At 41.7% G+C, this 21,962-nt stretch overlaps 1 protein-coding gene across 5 annotated transcripts in view; it reads right to left on the bottom strand.

Annotated features, from left to right (window-relative positions):
• The window catches only part of LOC128271155 (high mobility group protein DSP1-like), a 42,600-nt gene that overhangs the window by 6,450 nt on the left and 14,188 nt on the right, over window positions 1-21,962 (bottom strand). For 3 of the 5 annotated variants that reach the window (XM_053008613.1, XM_053008620.1, XM_053008606.1), the window contains exons 2-3: window positions 5,897-7,337; window positions 968-1,180 (exon numbers count right to left, since the gene is read on the bottom strand). In XM_053008613.1, coding sequence (XP_052864573.1) covers window positions 968-1,180; window positions 5,897-6,442 — 759 coding nt within the window. In that variant the 5' untranslated portion in view covers window positions 6,443-7,337. Of the gene's footprint in view, window positions 1-967; window positions 1,181-5,896; window positions 7,338-16,533; window positions 16,631-21,962 lie in introns of those variants that run through there. The other 2 variants (XR_008269210.1, XM_053008598.1) reach the window with 1 other exon arrangement.

Genomic DNA, 21,962 nt, shown 5'->3' with positions numbered 1-21,962 from the left:
CGTACTGTAGACCACAAACTTTCTCCCTTCTCTCTCTTTCTCTCTCTTTCTCTCTCTCTCTCTCTCTCTCTCTTTCCCTCTCTTTCGTTTTCTCTTTCATTTTCTCTTATATTCTCTATTCCATTCTCGTCCTCACTCTTTCGTTCTCATTCAATCTCTCTCTTTCTCTCATTCACTCTTTCTTTTTTCTCTCCCTACCACTCTCCCCTCTCTCACTCTCTACTTTTCGCTCCCTTTCCCCCCCCCCCCCCCCCTCTCTATCATACACATGCATACAAGAATAATAAGATACCAATGCGCAGTTCAAAACTTCCCTCAGGGTCAAGAAGAAAAACCCAAAGTGAGAAAAAACAAAGCGAAAACCAATTTTTTCTTGAGAACATTGATTTCTCATATTTGAGTGAGTGAATGTATTGTAAATCATTGAGCAAACATAAGTTATAAGTTTCACTTATCAAAACTGTTCACTAAATGATACCATTTATTCATATTATAGAACAATTGATTCACCTGCGTAGAATCGAGTTAGCTCTAATTTATGATATTCAAAAACCTAATGAGTTTTTCAAAAATCACTCATTTTCTTCCAAGAGCAAAAAATCTGGATATACAAAGGGATATTGTAATGGAGACCTACATAACTATATTTTTCGCTCCATACCTAACCCTATATACGCACGTAAGGCGGAAGTAGCGGACGTACGAATTGCTTTTCCACTGAAATTTTTATATTCTTTTATTCCACTGAAAAGGTAAGGTCAAAGTTATCGGTGATAGTTGATACTTTATCCAACCCAAAACAAATTTCTTGCAAAGCCGAGTAGTATTTCGATACCATCGCCGTAATTCAAAATTATTTCACATCTCAGCCATTTTCAGATCCTATTTTTTTCCATAAGGACAGTTTTTGGAAGAATGAAGCAATTTTAACACATTTGTATCCTAGTGTTGATAATGCTGCACTTACCTTCCATCGCTCTGCGCATTTTCGCGAAAATTCAGCAAATATGACTTGTTCCTCAGGATGCTTCTTCTTATGCTCTTCTCGGCAGGTTTGTACGAAAAATGCGTACGCCGTCATGCGCCCTCTTGGCTTATTGTCCTTCACCTTACCACCAGCTACGTTACCGGCCACCATTTTGTTCTGAATGGCATTGTTCTGCTGTACGTGGCTTTGATTCTAAAAGAGACAAAGACGAAAATGAAAAACAATTCATTAAATATATATCTCGCTTTTAAAGTGTATTCAACAATGCGTGTCGTTTAAATTAGCGTTTCATCAAGTGTTCAAAACCAACAATTATACTTGCATGTTTTCCTGAGTATGCTTTTACAAGCTATTGGGTACAATCTCTTTTGCCCATCGGTTAAATAAATGATAAATCGAGATTTTAAATACAAGAAGCGTTTCAAAACCTACCTAACTACGTGTGGCGACATCCACGATTGATTTTGCTGGTTCAAAAAAACATGATTTGATTTTCGTACGCAATTCAATTTCGAACTTTGTTTAATCGCAATATTTCACTATAATGAACAAAGTAGAAGTACAAGCGAAAAACATGACTCGAACAAAACAAAGGTTCCACAAATGAAATACTAGATGATACGCAAATGCGCACAGTATTTCCCTAAATCATAACGTCAATAACGGCACTTGGGTTCAGGCAAAGGACAAACGTCTTATCAGAAGTGGATGTGCCAACCCGTAACGATTTCTCAAAACATGTACATACGCATCTTTTTTTTATACATCGCATCAGAATTTGTAGAACGGAACGCTAAAATCACGTTCTCTTAAATCCAATTAAGGACAACTATAGCCAAACGCCACCTTACTCGGTGTACTGTAGACACGCTGTCATTCTACGGAACGTTATATTTTATGTAGAGTTGCTATGTAAAGCTATACAGTTGATTCGTAATGGCATACACTTTTTCTTAATGTCCTTAATTGTTTTTCAATGAAGTTTTTTTCAGTGCCCTTCTCGTCCTGCCTGTTTTTTAAGTACACTTTTTAATACGTTTAACAGAACTTAACTCACTCGGAGTGATTTTGTCGCTGCGTTGTTTTTCCAAAGTGCCAACAATGAACAACTAAAATGATAGCGTAATTTCGCGCGTTTCACGTTGCGCTACTCATATGGCTTCACATATAGCGCAGTTCCATATGCGTTTGTAATGTAATAAGTCCGAGCGACTGCTTTGAGGCGAGAGCCTGATTCTTAAAACACTATTAACGAGTTCCAACAACTGCTTCGCGATGTAAACAAATGTCCGTCATCACCACGTCACCACGTATCAACTCCATACAAAGAAACTAAAGCGCATGCGCTGCCGCAAAATGACAACGTGTGTACAACAAACTATGTATTGGGGCTCGTCCGTAGATCATCCGTCTCGCTGCACCTATTAATGAGACGAAAGAAGCTTCAAGCTCAAAGTCTCTATAATAAAGATAATAACAACAACTGCGCCTATTAATCGGTTTCTATGCGAAAAACCTCAGTTCGAACTCTGACAATGCATCAACTTGAACACAAAATTTTAATTTGGTGCTTAACACGATTAAGTAAATGGACATAAAACAATACCATGCACCATGCAGTTATGCTTGTGATGAAGGAAGCAGTACTTCGAATTTTGTAGTAATGACAACAACGTGTTCAAAGTCCGTTTAAAACTCAAACCTACAGTAAGTTTCCTACTTGGTCCAACGTATCTTGCCTACGTAAAGGGCAATACCCGGGTTGTACCCTCTCGGGGCAAAAACACATAATAATAAAGAAAACCAACTGCATTCGCCATTCCTAACATAACAACAAATGCAGAAACTTCTAAAAAATATAAGTTGTGTGTACCGAGTACGGGGTGGAACAGCGGGCGGGCAACTGTAATTAATCAAACCTACAGTCAGTTGAGCCCAAAGCACTATTAGAAAAACTTAGCACGACCGATCTTTGGCCACCATATTCTTTAAAGAGCAATAAAAAAAGACAGAAATAATAAGTCACTGATAATCAACCTTCGTTTGTCACAAATACAACTGCATGGCAGTGGTTGTTATGTAGCGTGTGCAACATAACAAGTTAGGTTGCGTTGTGATATTTCAGGTTTTTATTGCTTTTTTACTAATTTGATGGCCATGGCTTGCCATTGCACGGTTTTTCCAACGAAACAGTGCCTCAGGTTCAACCGTCTTTAGTCAAAGATACTCCACATGAAGTTTCTGTTACAGTTGTGGCAGAAATGTGTGCTTTATTAATCTTTTAGTTGGTTCTGTAACGGATGGTGTACAGTCAACGTGATGATAAAATAGGCCATTTAACGCCAGCCTAATTAACACAATTTAGGACAACTATAGCACAATCGCTACCACACCAATCGGTGTGTCGTAAAGTGCGCTGTCATTTTGCGGATCGTCATTACTTTGTGTAGAGTTGAAACTAACAGCTATCACCATGTAGTTTTGTTCCTGATGGCGAAGATGACTGCATTCAAAAAGGGCAAAATACCCAAGGGAAGCCTATCGTCAATTTTTTACTCAACTATCCCTAGCTTTGCGTATGTTTTCCCGAAAAGTATTTCACGTCTTTGCGAAAAACCTCATAAAACAGACTCGTGAACGAATCCCAAGAGAGAAGAACACAAAAAAGAACAACTAACAACCAATTTCACATAGCCGTTGGCGTATGATGAAAGGCGGGTAGGAACTTGTACAACGGGTCCGTGGAGAATTCTAAGATACGCTCAAAACGGCGAACGTTTGGCGCGTCGCTGCCAACACACAAATGCGATCAAATCAAGGTGCATGAGCTTTGGGGTAAAAAAACGATTGTTCTACAAACACATCCGACTAATTCAACCACACACCACCACAAATATTCGATCAACTTTCGAGTTTTTTATTTATGTTTTTATTATTTTAATTTGTATGAGGTGTGTCAATTAATTCTTGTCGTTTTTATTCAACATTAGTGACCTAACTACAACAACAAAACGTATGACTACTTTAATGAAAGTATAACGTCGTTAGCTACTACTTTCGGCCATCTTTTAGGTAGTTCCTCGATTCTGTGTCGATAGAACTTGTCTTTAGGAGTGATCTTATCAGAGACCTATTTTTCAGTACTTTCATAAGAAGTGAACCACTGTGCTGCCAAATCGTTACTCATGTAACGGAAAAATTCCCATCCAACATTTCCAAGATAGCTTTTGACCGGTTTTGCGATTTGGGGTCGAGTGTTGTCATTTTGAAAAATCAGCTTATCTTGTCTTTTATCCCATTCTCGTCGTTTTATGGCCAAAACTTTGCTTCATATGAATTAGTTGTTGTCGATGAAATTGTCCATCAATAATTTCATTAGGTTTTAAAAGCTCAAAGTACACCACACCTTTCATATCCCACCACAGCATACCCTTTGCGTAGTGAGTATTTCGCTTTGGTTGCGATGGACCTAGTTCACCAGAACCTGTATGCAGGCCTTTTTGCGTTTAAGGTTCTTGTAGTAACTCCTCTTTTCATCGCCAGTAACGCTTCGGTACAAGAAGAAAAAGTTCTGCCGTGTAAGCAGTAATGAAAAAGTACTCCCCACAAAAAAATACCAGGAACAAAACTTGACATGTTCAAATGCTTAAAACAGGTGTTGTTTACTCTTTGATCAAACAATCTATATTGCGCTTCAAAATAGGCAATGACAGTAGCTGCCAAACACATATTTCATTAAAAAAAATTTGTTACTTTTAGTGAGTAACGTGCAAGAGTAAAACGACAAGAATTAATTCACACCCCTAATAGTTTACAGATCGGGATCCAACTAAGCTATACTTTATTCTCATGTAAAATGAAGAAAACAAATTTTGCCACAATTTTAAATATTCTGACTCTGTCCAATACAAGAGAGCAGTTTCTAACTGGAATTATACGGGCAAACTGCGCATAATAAATAGTTATGGCAGTTATTGAAGTTTCCTACACAAAGCACATGAAAATAACTAGCATGAACGGTTTTTGATCTTTGCGAAATATTCAAATATAAAGTATGCTCTTCAACAAACAGAACTAATTGGAACAACAGTTGGAAACTGAAATTAAGAGCAGCTTGATGTATGATGTTTTGATAACCCTGGAAACACATGGATGTGATATTTTTAAATATCCCGAAGGTCCAGTGAACGATTATTGTCGATTAGGAAATGAAATTGTAAAAGATAGCAAGCATCCCAAAGATATCATAATCTAACCATTTTTACTATTACGAGAATATTTTTCATGATAAGTGATCCAAAAAAGCATTGTTTTCAAAGTGGATTCCACCGTTAGCTCACAATTTCTCAAAAACAACTGCGTGTTGATGATTTAGAAGACACTGTTTGGAGCAGTTGGAGAAATGTAACAAGTATCCACGCCAATTAACGATCACTGGATAGGATAGCGTGCTTTGTAGATTGCCATATTTCTTCTAATACTACTGGGATTTTCTCAAATAAGGGATCATTGGAAAGGTCATATTTCAGTGTATAAAGGTAATCTTTAAGATTATTTCCAACAAAATGTAACCATTCAACAATGATGTGAAAAGATGTGTAATGTTTCAAAATGGTTGGCCGCCGCTACGAACTAAGGACTAAAGCTATTTTCCCCAATGTTTGATCTTCTAGTGCCTTGCGTTACTCTCGTTTGGAACCAATGATTGTTGTTTGTCAAATGGATCACCTGCAGCGTCTTTGATCGCACATAGACATCGCTTTTATAGGAGCTTGATGTAATGTTTTAGAAGACACACGTAGTTGTTTTTGTTAAAAGTAGAAATTAACCAGTCATGCATCTCTATCACTCGCGAGTGAACCAGACCATGGGTGAGATTTTCCGCGTTCGGCTTACTCTCACACATACCTGATGTTGTGGTTGCTGTTGTTGCTGTTGCTGTTGTTGTTGTTGCTGTTGCTGTTGCTGCAATGAGTTATCGAGTGCGTTCTGGCCACCCGGGTACCACCACTGGGTGGTGGGAGCTGTGCTGGACATCGTAGGTGGGTCACCGGGTCGTGCAACCACCGTGCTCATACCCAGTCGATAGTCATACGGTGCGTTCGAAGTAGACACCGTCACGCCGGTGGTGACCGGGTTCTGGAAACTGTTGGCCATTTTATACGAAAACAGCTGTTGCGTTGCGGATGTGGATGTTGTGCTGTTGTTTCGAGCGCTATCGTTTTGTTGCTGCTGTTGCTGTTGTTGCTGCTGCTGCTGTTGCTGTTGTTGCTGCTGCTGCACAGCAACCTGGTGCTGCAGTTGGGCCTGCTGTTGGGCGAGCTGTTGCTGGTGGTGTTGATTGATGAGATGCTGATGATGCTGCAGTGTTTGTTGTTCCGTCGACGAGATACCACTCGGCCACCAGACGGCGTCCTCACGCGAACCCCAAGCAGCCCGATGGTGCTCCGACATCTTCTTCTGCTTCTAATCGATACACGCGTACACGCACGTTCGCGGCACGCACACAATCCTGCGTCGGTGCCACTTCCGCTTGTCGGACTTTTTTAGTAGGAGGATAACTATAACACACACACACACAGGCACACTTACACAACGATAACTGTTTGTTTCTTCGTTCTTCGCCGTGTCTCAATCAACGCGGTCGCTGCTTCTGATGCTCCAGCCTTCCTCCGTTCGATTAATGTGTGCGGGATTTCAGAGTACTAGGCCACTTCTGGAGCGTCGCAAAGTTCGGTTACTGCTGCTGGTAAACAACTTAACTCTACTTCTACACTACACAAACAACACTTGCGTCACTCAACTTTCAACTTGCATCCGATGCAATAGTTGCTCCGTACCAGAGAGGAGCCGAACTGGACAGAAATAGGCAATAGGCAATAGCTGACAAGCGACGGTCCCTATATTGTGTTTTCTCCGGACCACTCAACAATTAAGAGGGTGCCGTGCAGTAACGAGACTGCAGCGTGTTATACCGGGCGAGATGTTAGAAGCGTTGTACTCCTTTATCGGTTGTCAATGTTTTGCGTTTATGCAGTATTTCAGGTCGGTTCTCTGCTCAGCTGTTCCAAAGCGGTGCATCAATTTTGCTTGTTCAATACGTCTACTTTATAATGTCTTTCTCTTTGATGCTTCCTCGACGTTTGCTTTCTCATAGAAGCGCAACTTCTTGAATCGGATCCCTCTCCGCACATGAGAAATAGTTGTTGTTTGCACTGCAACGACATACGTTTTCAAGCGTTGATTCTGATGCCTCCCTTTCAGTGCTGGCCCCGGCACAACACTACAAGCACAAACAACGGGTTGTTTTGCTTTCACACACTCTAGTTTCGCCCTTCTCTCTGTACGCCTGAATGGTAGTGGAAAACGGAAGAAAAGCAATAAGTAGAAATATCAACAGAAAACAGACCCTAAATGATCACATTTCCTAAAGGAAGTATGGCAAGCAAGGACTATCTTCTCCGATGAGTTTCTCCTATGGGATGGGTGGTGTGTGGTCACTGATTAAAAAGTTTTTTTTTTGCACATAAGATTACGTTTGTTGCAGCTTATGGAAACCGCAACATACGCGCACACGACTGGACCAACGATTGATCTCGTAGGTTTTTTCTATTTTTGAATTAGCCGTATTTGAGTCTCGCAAAGTTGAATATTACATTACACAAGCTTCATATTCAATTGTTCATTATAAAAAACAATTTCGGTCAAATGTCCACCACGGCTGGCTTAGCAGTAGCCCATTCGATCGACCTATTTTAGAGTAAATTTTCGACTATCTGTGGTCCTATCTCGGCAGTGGCAATTTTTATGTCGGTCTTGAGATCGTCAATAGCTGCTGGTTTGTTCGCGTAACATTTATGTTTCACTGGAGCCCAAAGATAATAGTCAAATGGGGTCAAATCGCCGTTTCTTGGCGGCCTATTCACAACACCATTTCCGCTGATTATTCGATTTCCGAAGACAGGGCGCATAATATCGATCGTGGCTGTCGCTGCCATCCTGTTGAAACCAAATGTCGGCTAAGTTTCTTAGTTTCAATATCACCAAAGAACCAATCAGCCAACATTGCTCGGTAGCGTACGCCTTCCACGGTTCCGGTGGCTCCTTCTTCATTCATCCATTCAGCGGCCGATGATGCCACCAATACCAAATTTCGCACCAAACAGTCACTCGTTTTGGGTGCATTGGCTTCTCTTGCACGTCGTGGGGCTTTTTCTATCCCTAAAAACGACAATTCTGCTTATTAACATAACCACCGAGATGGATATGAGCTTTTCAAATTTCGTACAGTTTTACTTGAACCTTTCGAATAAATGTTCAAGAAACGAAAAATATTAAGATGTGTTTTTCAATAACCAAATGGAAAAGTGAAGCTTTCGCGTGGTTCACCCTATATTTTGACTACACCGCAAACAACTCCAATAGTTCCCTTTTCCTTCGTCTTCGTGTATTGTTTCTATTGCCTTTACTTTCCTCGAAAAACGATAAATCAACCATGTGCCCATACATACACTCGCACGCGTGCACGCATTTGCACTTTCACCACTGGTTTTCTCTGCATGCTTTAAGATTGAATCTAGACAAGCAAACCTAACTTTAACAATAACTATCTCCGCCATCGTATACAGTTATCAAAAACGTCGCTCCTTTAACCCTATTTAATTTAAATAAGCAAGCATCATTGATATACTGCAACGAGAAACAGAAATCGTGCATTGTTTTACCATGTGTGATCTATTGTGAAATTATATAAACCGCAGTATGATGGAATGTGTAAACTGAGGCACGCGCGCGCGCTTTGAATGTCTTCGTGTCTTGGAACGCCAAACCCTTTTCTCACGGTTAGGTTGAGGTTAACAAAATGGCAGCTCGAACAAACCTTAAACCAGACAATTTTCTCTCTCGCTCTCGCTCTCTATCTCTTTCTCTCTCGTTCTCGCTCTCTATCTCTTTCTCTCTCGTTCTCGCTCTCTCTCTCTCTCTCTCTCTCTGTTTTTTCTGTCTCTATCGCAGAACCGAATGCAATACACACACGCCTCATTTATTCCTACGAATTCTTTTTGATTTCGTTGTAGGAAGAAAAAGATTTAAAGAGAGACGGCCAGAAAGAAACAGAGAGATGTTTCACAAAATGAGTTCCAGCGGAGAGTTGACAGCTTCAGTCGTTTGGTGATAAAATTTTATGAGTGCTATGTGAGTGAATTCGCTTAGATGCTATACAATTAAAATGATAGTTCAGCGACCCTTTTGAATATGGCAAACATTATTCCAAAATCTTGCATCAGACGTCCACAAACGTAGAGGTCTCACCACCTCAATTCCTTTCTCGTATGACTCTCGGTATTACTTAGTATGTATGGTGAAAATTGCAATTCATTTATAAAATAAAACACGGGGTGCCGCCGCGTATCCTCTTGGTGTTATGTGTAAAATATGGATTTGTGTGCTGGCGGCGGCGCAGTTGCTAACGCAACATAAACCAATGCCCCCACAACGCCCAAGCCCAACAGCACGCCACGCGAGCCCTTTCTAATGACTGTGTATAGCTAGAGACAAATTTCGAAAACAGCACATATATTATAAGAGTAGAAGACACGAGCACTCACTCGTGGTTCTCTCGTTGTGTACCCCTATACTCTCTCTTTCGCATTGTTTGGCTCTGTGTTTTTATACAAACACGTTCATAGCAAACATAAAGAAAAGGCAGATTAAACTCGCTCACGGATTGCGTTTTGCTACTAAACTCGCGGAAATAAAACGACACGAATACCACATCACGCCACGCTACTCAGTCTTCCGGTACTCACAACATTGCCTGCTTTGCGTATTCCTTTCTCTGACATCTCATTCAGCACACCTTACAAAAATTGGTACAACATTGATAAAGAACAATTATAGGCTGTCTACAAATCGTTGTATGATAATAAAATGTTTTGGCAGACTGTTGTAATGCGCTTCCGAATCTAAAACCTAAGGACGTCATCGAAGGGACAGGGCAAAACGCAACGCAAGAAACTTGCGGCTTACCGTCAGCTAAATTAAAAACAAATTAAGGACAACGCAAAACTATAGGGTAACGCGACAACCTCGTGTGGTTTTTAGTGCATACGTGCTGTCATTTTGCGGGATGCTTTCTTTTTATTCAACGTTAATATTGACAGCCATCGCCATGCTCATGTGTTCGTGATAGCAAACATGAGCGCATTTCAACAAATGCAAGAAGAAAATCAAAAGAGCCACATGCCTGTATATTACATATATACATTACCAAAAACGATTGCCAGGTTGCAGCTGGCCATGGACCACTATGTGAAATATTCTGCACCTTTTTGACATTATTCTTTCTTCTTCGGTATGGTTTTTGTCGAACAAGTTAACTTGCAATATTTCAAAAATGTCACCATTATCATATTGTTGAAAAATTATTTGTACAACTACTGAAACATCGCTTCAACTTGTGCATTAAGTTGATTATTAGTTGTTAGTAGGCCAACTATTAATACATTTGTGTATCACTTAGCGAGATCTTAACTCTAGTTGTTGGCTGTACTATAAAGAACACATGGTCCTGCGTTATGTGATTTTGCACAGCATCAACTTTTATTAGATGACCCCTCTGTTCTTCTATTTCTTATTCCGCTTCAGCAGAATCAACTTGTGTCGGTCTCTTGATCTTTTCTTTGAATGAGTTCTAGCCAATTACTCGCCATGAGAGCCAATGATAATGATTGCAGAAGCAAAATGGTTGTGATCAACTGGTGAGCAAAAAAAACATCATTTAAAAAACGAACAATCAGACAGCTACATTTATGAAAATGAAGGCTAGAATGTGTTGGTGACACTCAAAAACATTAGATTGATTAGGCCGATTGGGCATTTTTATGGTTCATATTGAAGCAGCATAAGGATTTGAAAAACAGAGTTCCAGAATTGTTAGTTTCTAAACAAACCGCACTTCACTACTTGCTCGGATAAATGAAAAACGAGTCGTGATTAAGCTTCGCACAGAGTCGTTACCAATAGATTGAGTGGAATTGATCCAGTTCGAGCAGTCCTGTGTTCTGGTGTTAACGTTTTTATGACTTACGTTTCATGTCTTTGATTCCGGATTATACCATTTTTAAACTAGGCAAAGGCGACAGCTATGATTTTGCTATATTGCATTCTTTGCAGGTGTATTAATAAAACAAGAATCTGTAATGCCCGAGGAAAAGTCCAGAAAACAAACATAACCGTGCTATTAATCCATCAGATCCCGATTCCTATATGAGTTCTACTGGGCTGGGTTCGATTACCGCGACCGACGTTACCGGGGGTTGGCCCTGATCCAACGGCCCCGCACGTAAAAATACATTGTTACAGTAACCAACAGATATTAACGTTGTTTCTCGCCAAGACCGCTCTTGGCGGTTGTAATTGCCGGATAAGAAGAATCATTTATCACGACAGAGAGCCAAAGAAGAGAAGAAGTTGTAGAAGTTGTATGTATTAAGAAAGGAAATTCGTCTATTACCAATCAAACCATGCAGTAGTGGGCTCGTCCGTAGATCATCCGTCTCACTGCACCGATTTATCGATTTCTATGCGAAAAACGTTAGTTCGAACTCTGCCGATTGCATCAACTTGAGTCCAAAACATTAAGTTGGTGCTTAATACAGCTCTGCCCGTTTTAACAATAATAAATAAGCAAAAAGAAATAAACCCTGCAGTATACAGTATGTTTCCTTTTTTAAATAAAACGATAAAAAAATAAATAACAAAAGTTCAATGATAGGTAAAATTCTATCACAAATAATGCAATGAAATTGCTTTTCTTAAGATATCCAGAACAAACAAATTTAGCTTCCCTGGAGTAGCTTCCCTATCAAGAAAAAAAAAACCAGGCGTATAATACTAGAAGCAGCATACCAACACTACACACTAGGCTAGGCAACGTTCGCTGTAGACGTCTGTAATGTGTGTGAGTTGTGCACTGGGCACATCAAAAAGCGCGCCAACTAATACGGGAAAACACCTCATACAAATGTTGGAAGGGATACGGAATATTGATTCCGGTATCCAATATGGCTACTGCGTGCAGTAGCGTCTGTCCAGAACACTATAACAGCAATGGTGAGTGCCCATCACCAAGTGCGTTCCTTCGGTTTTGAGCACCGAAAGAGAAAAAGGTAACCCCTTTTTCAATCATTTGTTTAACAATGTTAGTGTACGAGTAACGAGCGGACATTCGATATGAGACTTTTGACTACCCAGAAAAACATATGCATTAAAAACACCAGTGGTCTTCATATTTCCATCCGTTAGCATATCATATGTGCGATGCCGAGACAGATGCTAACAATGTTTTTAATCGGAGGCAACCCAATACCGACAAAGAACAGCAACCAACCAATTTATCTAGCTTCCGTTGGTAGACGTTCTTGACGTACATAATTTTCAACACGTACGTACAAAAGCATGCCTTCTATCCATAGGCGCATGAAGGACATACTGCAAAGCTGAGTTATGCCCAAGAGCAGCGCCACGGGGGCGCCACTCTCGAAAAACAAAGCAGGCGTCACAAAAACGCTATGCGAACGCACGAATAAAGTCACTCTGTCTCGATGGTCGCGTTTCGAAATATTTGTGTACGGTAGAGGCTCATCAGCGGGATGGTAGCTCACTGAATCAATTTGAGTGACTTGTGCTTTCCGCTACAAAATAGGTTAGAGTCCGAACGATACACAGGACCAACAAGGAAAATGAGACAGTGAGAAAAGAGAAAGTGCGTACGTAAATGCGCGTGGAGACTGGACGAACAGAAAAAAAAACGGGGAAAAAGTAGCTCTCCCTTAGAGTCCGTTTTTCGCTCGCCGCTGGTCTCCCGCCAAGTTCTTTTACTTCCGGTGGCCGGTAACAACAATGTAGCAGGCGGCAGAATATCAGCTGTGGAGTATAAAAAAGTGATAGTGATATTCCAATAAATCGACAATGCAGAATCTTACACTTACCCAACCCAAGTCCACGCGCTTCATGCTTGTGGATGATGGTTGCTACGGCCAAAACCAAGGAGGGTGTGCTACTAATTTTACCGTTAGCAGCCAACCAACTACCTAGCTTCGTTTGTTCTGAATTTGGTCACAATTTGGACGAAAATAATGTGACAATCGTCGATGCAAATGATGGTCAGGCGAGAAAAATAACTATCGCTGCTGGGTCCTTTACTTTATGACAACAACGGTCATCATAAATCGTAATATTCAATCGTACTGTCAACATACAGTATTTAAATCTTTCATAAGATCCAACCATGTTATGAATAAGTTGAGTTGTGTCAAAAAGCAGGCGAAAATAAGGAAAGCTCCATGAAAATCATGTAAGGGGCCAGAGTCGTAGCGGCCGACGAAATTAATCGGCAAAAAAGCATCAAAATGGAAATCAAGCCAATGAAGATCAATACCTTATATGGGGCTGCTTCATTCGTCAAAACACTATTAACGCTGACGTCAAACACTATCAAAGAAATTACTATTAAATTATTAACGTCAAACACTATTAAAGAAATGCTTGCTGTGGCTGAAACCTATACCCATCTTATCAACACCAAAATACCATAACACTGATAGTGCGTTAACAACACACTATGCAGTTATGCTGGCGATTTTGCATTTGTTTACATCTCTAATAGTAGTAGCTCATCCGTAGATAATCCGTATCGCTGTACCGATTTATCGGTTTCAAAGCGAAAGACTTCACAGTTCGAACCCTGACAATTGCATCAACTTGAGCTCAAAAAGGTAAGAAGATGATACTTAATACGGTTCTGCCCGTTTTAATAATAATAAATAAATCTTTACTAGGATAATAATAAACAAAAAGCCGCCACCCCAAACAACGTATTGATATACAACAACGGACTTGCTACAAACCGAACACAGAAGTGTCCGGGGTGGTTTGTTAGATACACCGCAGAAGCAGAACCACTCAGGCCGTAGCCGGGAGAATGTGCCGGCTGCATATGTGCGTTCGTTGAAAACTACAGTTCGCCGAGCAACGGCCGGCTCTCGCCGATGTGTAGCTTCTCTTTTACTTCGCCATAGCGCGCTCTCTTATCTCCTCAAGAGTAAGACATAAGCTTGAATAAAATTGTGAGATGGTCGGCCATTGGTTCATAGGAAGAAAAAAACTCAATCCTACTCGTGCATATACGGCACTCACCGGAAGCGACGCGTTGGAACCTGGCCATTGCGTAGCGCAACGATTCAAGACACACGATTGGCGTGAAATGCGTACCTACAAATATATAGAAACTGCGGAAGAAGTACAATGGCCTTCCACAATAACTACAGAAATCAATTTCGTTTTATCGAACAGAGAAAATCGTCATTGCCTCAGAGAAAAGAATCACTTTTCACGGCAGAGATCCAAAGAAAAAGAAAACACCAAAAATTGTCCTTCGAAGCAAACACTGCATCTCTAATAGTAAAGGTTGAAAAATGTACATGAATAGTTGCTTTCCATATGCATAGGCAACAACCCTCACAAGAAAGGCGCTATTTTAGAGGCTTTTTACTGGGCTAGGGTTTCATCCGTTTCGAGCGTACAAAGCACAAAAAAAATGGTGAACCGCCCCTATAAATGTACCTCGAGCCAAATACTCGCACAGCTCTAGGTAAATTTCCAACCTTACGAACAACCCTTTGCGTACAAACATTTCATTCTATTAAACCTTCTCTAGCCGTTGCCAGCCAGCCAGCAGCAGTATTTTTCTTTTGAAACACGCTACCAGCGAAACAAAACGAGAACAATCCCCTATTATACTGTAGAGGCACTCATTCTTCCTATTTTTCTCTCTCCGATATACACACGTACACAAACATGATACTCTACGCTGCTGCTACGCTGCTATATTCACTCCACACGTACACACACAAACATATATACGGGTTGAAAACGATTTCTAGAGCATCCAGGCATCCAATTTATGTTGAAAACTAACGCTATGCCGCGTACTGAACCACAGCGTTTTAGAGCCGATTGAATGAAATGAATGCAATAATTTACTTCACATAGCAGTCTCTCCAAAGAGTGTAGTAGTTATCTGCCGGCCGCAATGGCCACCGCAACGGGCATCATGGCTACCTTCAGTTATTACTTCTGTCAATGCAACGACTCACTCGCTATCTTGCTTATGCGACGTACGACGCATCATCCCACACGCAGCACCAATGTTGGGAGAGTTTCATAATCACCGGGGGGGGCCACGATGTTTCTCAAACAATAACTGTAAGCAATTGTTTTCGCCAGCTTTGAGTTTGGTTGCTTCTGGACAGGTTGATTGATTGTGTGTGTGTGGGGCGGCGGGTTTCGGCAACTCTCTGCTGCTGTGTGGTTGGCGTCGTCGTATACGAAGAATTGTACACCGTTTTGTGTTTTATTTCACAATACAACAAAAAAAAAACTATAACGAGTATCTCTGCGATTGCCAAAAATATTGAAATTGGTGCGCTGTTGGGCTCACACTGTTTTCTGTCGGAATAATCATTGACCCCTACAAGTAGCCCGTTTGAACGTTTGGTTGATTGAGCAGAAAAAGTGACGACAACGCAGGCACGCGACGATTGACTGATTTATATTGAAAAAAAAAAAAAAAAAGATCTTGACGAAAAGCAGAGCGCGTCGGTGCTTGAGAAAAACGCCATCTTTATTCCTGATTCGGTCATGCGACTGCGTCAGTAGTAGTAGTGGTGAGGTGAGGTGGCGGCGATGGCTGCCATTGCTAACGCGTAAAAACAGCCCGACAGTGAGTTTCGAACAGAAACGCAGCAGCAGCACCACCACGCTCAGGAAGGAACGGCGAAAGAGGGATATGTTTTAATGGCAGCGAACGCAGCCTAAATTCAAAGGGGCCAAACTACACCATCGTAAATTAAACCAAAATATGAACGAAAAATGAACTGCACTTAAACGGCTCCTTCCTTTCTCACACAGATGATACAACGTCCCAGACGACAAAACCACGGGCGCACTATCGACTGATTGGTTAGCAGAAATTTTCGTTTCGAAGTTTTTAATGTCACCGTTCGAAACTCGCACACAGTCGCTGGATGGAAAGTTACGAACATGAAACGAGTCAGTTTTCTTGTTCTTAGACTCGATTCATGAGTATATGCTTGTATTGTCGTTGCTGACTTGCTGATGGTAGATTCTTCATTGTTCACTTATAATTCACGCATTCGTCGTCCGCATTTTGAAAAGGATTTTCTGTCTGCACCAAAAGCTATTTTGATCTTTATTCCATCTACGGTGGGTGATGTGATGAGGAACAATTCGCGCATCGACCACCACGTACGTAACACAGGGATTTGGGTTTTTCGTTTCGCTTGGACACCTCTCAGCCGTTAGGGCGCAAGAGGTATGAACAGTAGTCGTTGCACACAACATTTTCGAAATCACTAGCTAGGTTCTGTTTGAATTCAAGCTTTACTACTACCGAACGAACGTCCACTAGTGCGCTCTCGTGATGTGAAGAATATTGTATTCCCATCAGAAACCCGTTTTCTAACCCTCTTAGAGGTCCTATGGTGACCACAGCACCGACTGCCACGGGAGGAGCGACTTTTGCGATTTACCTTTACCAAACGTACACGCGGTTGTGGTTCGCGTCGGTTTTCCGTTGCGTGCCTGCCTTGTGCGCGATGGTGGAAGCGCTATGTTCAACCTCGCCTCTCGCAGTTTATGGTCGCTCACTCTCTTTAGCAGCTATACCGTTTCCGTTCGTTCCCTGTGTTCGTACGCATCGAAGTAGCCAAAGTTAGCAACCGAACCGCTCTCTGAGTGTGTGTTACGAAATAAAAGGGTTCCTCTCAAGGCGAAGTGTGAGCAGCCTTTCAGTTCAAATTCCTTCCCATGCCGGACGAGTGCGGTGCTGAATTCTGAGCGCACTCTCTGCTCCGAACTTACCACTTCCGCTTTGACGATTCGCTGCTCAGCGCGCTGCTGCGTAAGCAGGAGTGGCGAGTTCCCGGATAAAGTGCCGAGCTCATGGCTTCCAAAGACACACACACACACACACACACACACACACACACACACACACACATCCATGCACGCGAGAGTAATCGACCCCGGTTGAGCGTTTCCAGAACTGGCATCGGATTCTACGCCTTCCGTAAAAAAAAAAAAACAAATCACCATACTCCAAAGCAAATATCGGCACATAAAAGGCGCTAAATTCAACAATGCATAAGACACACCTATGCCGATTGGCAACATCAGAGCACCAGCAGAGATTGTCCGAAGTCCGGAAAGTGTGCTGGTAAGATGAATACCAGCGTCGTGCTGCATACCAGCTATTTAGTTAAAACAAGACAATACAAGCGACCGGTAACTGGTGGCAGTGTGCTTGGTGATAGGATAGGGATCGTAATTCTTCTGCTTCTGCCGTTTTACAGTTGTGCTCCGTACAAGTTTCTACAACCTGTCACAGGAAACGTCACCAACATTTGTAACGAAAGCGTTAAGAAAATATACTTTCTTCTTGAACATAAACTCCTCTACCTAGCATACATCTGGATAATACACATATAAACCATGAAGTCGCACAAATTTTGCCTTTCGAGGTAGAAATTACATTTCGTAAAATGTTGTGGCTGGACTATATAATGGCGGCGCGTTCAGTTGAACGCGGTCGGACGCCATCCAACCGACCGATCGATCGTCAGGCTTACTATGGTCATGAGTGTGAGAAAAAAATTAAGAGCGCGCTCGAGAGAGAGAGAGAGAACGAAAGAGATAGATAGATAGAGAATGAGAGAGCGATTGCGGAGAAAAGAAAAATGGAGGCAGCTAGTTTAGCGGAGTAGTAGCGCTTTATGTGCGCCCATCATACTATTTCAGCAAAAGGACTGCATACTGCTTGGAGTGCTGTGTCAGGATAGCAAAGGCTATGTTTTGATTTGAATGGTATGGTAAACTTCATTATTGTGTGACTAGCAATCGTTGGTTTAGGGTAAAAAAAAAAAAAATTGCGGTTCCTTCTGCACACAGCTCCAAGCGAACACTGTTTCATAGGAGAATTTTTCGTCTCTTCCCTGCCAGCCATCTCATGTCCAGTCAACCATACCAAACAGCAACGGCAAAGTGTGGTTTCTTTTCCTTCTTGATTCTATCGTTTCCTTTTCGTTCACACACTTCTTTCCGGGGGGAACAGAAAAACGATGGTGAGCAACAAACAACTGCTGCTCCAGCACCGTCACCCCCCGCTCCGCGTGTATCATTTGCTCACATAGTTACCCTCTGTATAGACCACACCACAAAACGAGCATATGGCACTCTTTCGAAACTGGAAATTGTCTTACTGCGCGTGACAAATGTTGGTAAAAAATAATATACGCATTGTGAGCAACAAGACGACAATAACAACAGAAATGTAAGCTACGGGGCCCATATCGGACGATGACATATTTTGGTAGCTCGTCGCCGCGCGCGCACACGACGCACACATTGCGTTGCCGTGACGTGTGGTCCAGCAGCAGCCTCGTTTCAAAGACCGCTTTTGAAGGGCCCACAAAAGGCACTGCTTCTTGGTGCTACTAGATAACACTCAACTTATTATTTTGCACAGCATTTATTTGTGATTATAGGTTGTTTGTTTTGGGTTTGGCTACTTTAGCCACTTTTGGCAATACTTAGCAGTTCAAGTTGTACAATCATATGTACAATCGCAAAAAAGGTAGGGTGCAGTAGCGACCGTGAAATGAATCAATCCTACTCATCTTTATGATAATCCAGCACGGTGTACAACTCACAGAATGTAAGATTGCGTTGTGTTACAATCTCCAATTGTTTCCTCAAATAGTTAAACCTCTTTACCGTTCTAGGTGTTTCACATTCATTAATTCCATCGAAACGCCATGCATTCCTATCGACATTTTCCTGTTTCGTCGCTTACAATGGGACGCACACATACACGCATACGACAACCGGAAAATCGTATCACACAAACGTGCAATCGGCGCACGTGTAACGCCAACCGGTTATACTTTTTTCTCGTGGCAGCGTAGTAACGCTGGGAGATGTTACACGGTTTTACGCGTCCCCTATTCATACAATAATTCGTCAGTGAGCGTCTAATAGGCTGTCGTTCTTTCTCGATCCTTTTGGCACGATCATTAATAGGACATGGGCACGACATGGGCAGCCTTTTATGTACCATAACTTGCGCCGCTAGTAGATGGTGATAGATTCCATACGGATGGCCCTGCCTATAGCAGGAACTATCCTCCTTTTTTTAAATTTTTGTGTGTTCAGTTTTCTATCGACCCGTGTGAAGGTTGATTAGCCAACTTGAAAGTAAGCAACCAATTGCGACGAGCAATTGAGCGATAAAGTGGATACGAAACAAAGCCAATAGCGTAGTGAAACAGAGCTTATAGCGAAATGTGCTCCATTTAATGTGTGACTCACTGATAAAGCCTCATGTCGGTTGATCTTTGCTAGAGGCAAGTCTAGGCAATAGCTTGTATCGAGGTGCCTGATTCGTTCCCGCCATCACCAACCTAACTGATATGGCCTTGACTGACGAACCATCGCCATCATAACTTTATGTCAAAAAAATGTAAAGCTCCGCAAACATGGGCTTTACATTGTTGCATGGGCGCTATAAGCGCCCATGCAATAGTATTAGTTCTGACGGAAGCATTTGTTTACATTGTTGATAGTGTTTTAATGAACGAAACAGCCCCACACAAGATATTGTTTAGATTTGCTCTGGCAAAGAACAAACGACTTTCAAAAACCCAATACTCGCGCACCATTTGTTTTTGAAACAGTCCCGCACACGCTGTCGATGACAACAAGAACAGTGCTCTAGGATCGGGAACTGGACGAAGCGGTAAGTAAAACGTAGAGATCAATCGCGCGCACACACAAAATAAACACATGACACTACGAGCAACACGACGGAGCTATAACACCACTAGCATAGGCATCGGGATTGCCTTCTGCCGCGCGCCCTGTACTCGGGAAATGCTCTTTTCTTCTACTGCTTCAATATGTTGCTGTTGCTGCTATTGCTGCTATTGTTGCTATTGCTGCTGGCACTGCTGCTTCTTCTGCCGTACACTTCACTCACCGTGTTATAGGAAAGTACGCTTCAGCACCGCAAACGCAACCGAAGGAGGGTAAGGAAAAAATGGCTATGATGCCCAGGTCATCCAAAGTTAGGGCAGGGGGTTCGGGATCGGGACGAGCGCTTCATGTAGTAGTATGATAGTGCTAGTGTGTGCTACGCCGTCTCGAATATAGAACGTGCACATGCCCGCAGCAACACGCACCCTTTCTCTTTTTTTCGTTCTCTTCATTTACTTCTATTTTTTCCTTCGTCCTTTCTCACCTCTCGCAATCCTTTTACATCGATTATTTGGTTTCACGCTCTTTCGCTCAACCTTCACATAAGCCTCTTTCTGTTCATCTCTATCTCCATCTCTTTTCTACTTCACTTTTTCATTCGCTCCCTCTTTTTATCTCTCTGTTTCTCTTGCTCTTTATCTACTTTTTTCTCTTGCTAAAACTTTAAAGCATCATTCCACGCATACTAGTGCCAGCTCTTCCAGTAGCTGTGTGCCATCTTTAGAACAGCGCGTCCATTTTGGCCAGCTTGGTACGAACACACGGGTATGAAGTCCTGTATCGAGTTAGCAACACTGTCCTGGCTTTGAACTATACGGTGATCAAATAGGATTTGAATCCCCTGCGTTGTGAATGTTTAAACTGATTAGAGATTTTGTTTTCCTGTCCACTATCAGAACTCTAAATACGCACTTTCCTTTGAGAAATGGTGGCAACATCACTACACGAAAGAAAAACTCAGAGCTGACTGATACCAAACTAATACTGAAACAATATTTTGTACATAGTATTAAAACCGATCTTTGGGTAGATTCATTCGAGCCGCAAGCTTTTCACGGCAAATCGCATGCGCAAGTATCTGTTTTTGTTTCTGTCTGCACATTCAAATTTGAAGACAATATCAAAATAAGCCAACTATTGGTACCAATTAGTGGTTTCAATTATAAACTGAAGTCACGCTGCTTTTGTGTTGGAAAATAATACGTTCAGTCGAAAAAACTAAATCCTTGATGTAAGAATAAGAAGAAAGTCGACTATTTAAATCACCAACGAACCACAAAAACAGAATAGAGGCTAGGTTGCTTCTTTGCCGAATATTTGGGGCAACACGCCAGATAATAAGATACCTATTGTTATTGTAATTGTCATGTTCGTCAAAAGTTCTGCAATTTATTTATATATTTACCAGCTGTTCCCGGCGCGCGTCGCCACGCCTCATTTCATCCTCATTTTTCGATGATCCGGCGTTTCAGAGGATCAGAGTTCTTGGTGATGCATCCGATCGGCTTTCCTTCCCGCTTCCCGTTGGATACATGCCATAACTCACATCCGTTGAATTTGGCTCAAAATTGATTGACAACTATTCGAGTTTTGCTTTTGTATGGGAGCCCCATTTTTGTAAAGAGGGGACGGATCTCAAATATTCACCAGAACATTTCCCCAAAACTCCCACCTGCCGAATTTGGTTCGATTTGCTCGAAAACAACCCAAATTATGCTGAATTTTATGTTACGTTTGTATGGGAGCCCTCCTTCCCCGTAGGTGTGGGAGGGTCAAACTTTCCTATTCACAATCCGGGGTCACGCAACTACGCTGTGCAAAATTTCATGCGGATTGGTTAAGTAGTTTTGGAGAAGATGCGGTACACACAAACAGACAAACATTCATTTTTATATATATTGAAGAAGATATATTTATCCACCTGTGCCTGGTCACTGTTAAATTATATTGTGATAGAATATGAATTTAGCAGTAAACATTTCAATTACAATACTAATACAAGTTACAAACTCTGATAGAAGTAATTTTAGTTATACCATTATACCAGATATCTTCTATGAAGCTAAGTTTCCAAAACAACTTA

The sequence above is a fragment of the Anopheles cruzii genome, chromosome X (assembly GCF_943734635.1).
Source record: "Anopheles cruzii chromosome X, idAnoCruzAS_RS32_06, whole genome shotgun sequence".
Taxonomy (NCBI): Eukaryota; Metazoa; Arthropoda; class Insecta; order Diptera; family Culicidae; genus Anopheles; species Anopheles cruzii.
Note: the sequence above shows the minus strand (reverse complement) of the source record. Positions and strands in the feature narration are given on the sequence as shown.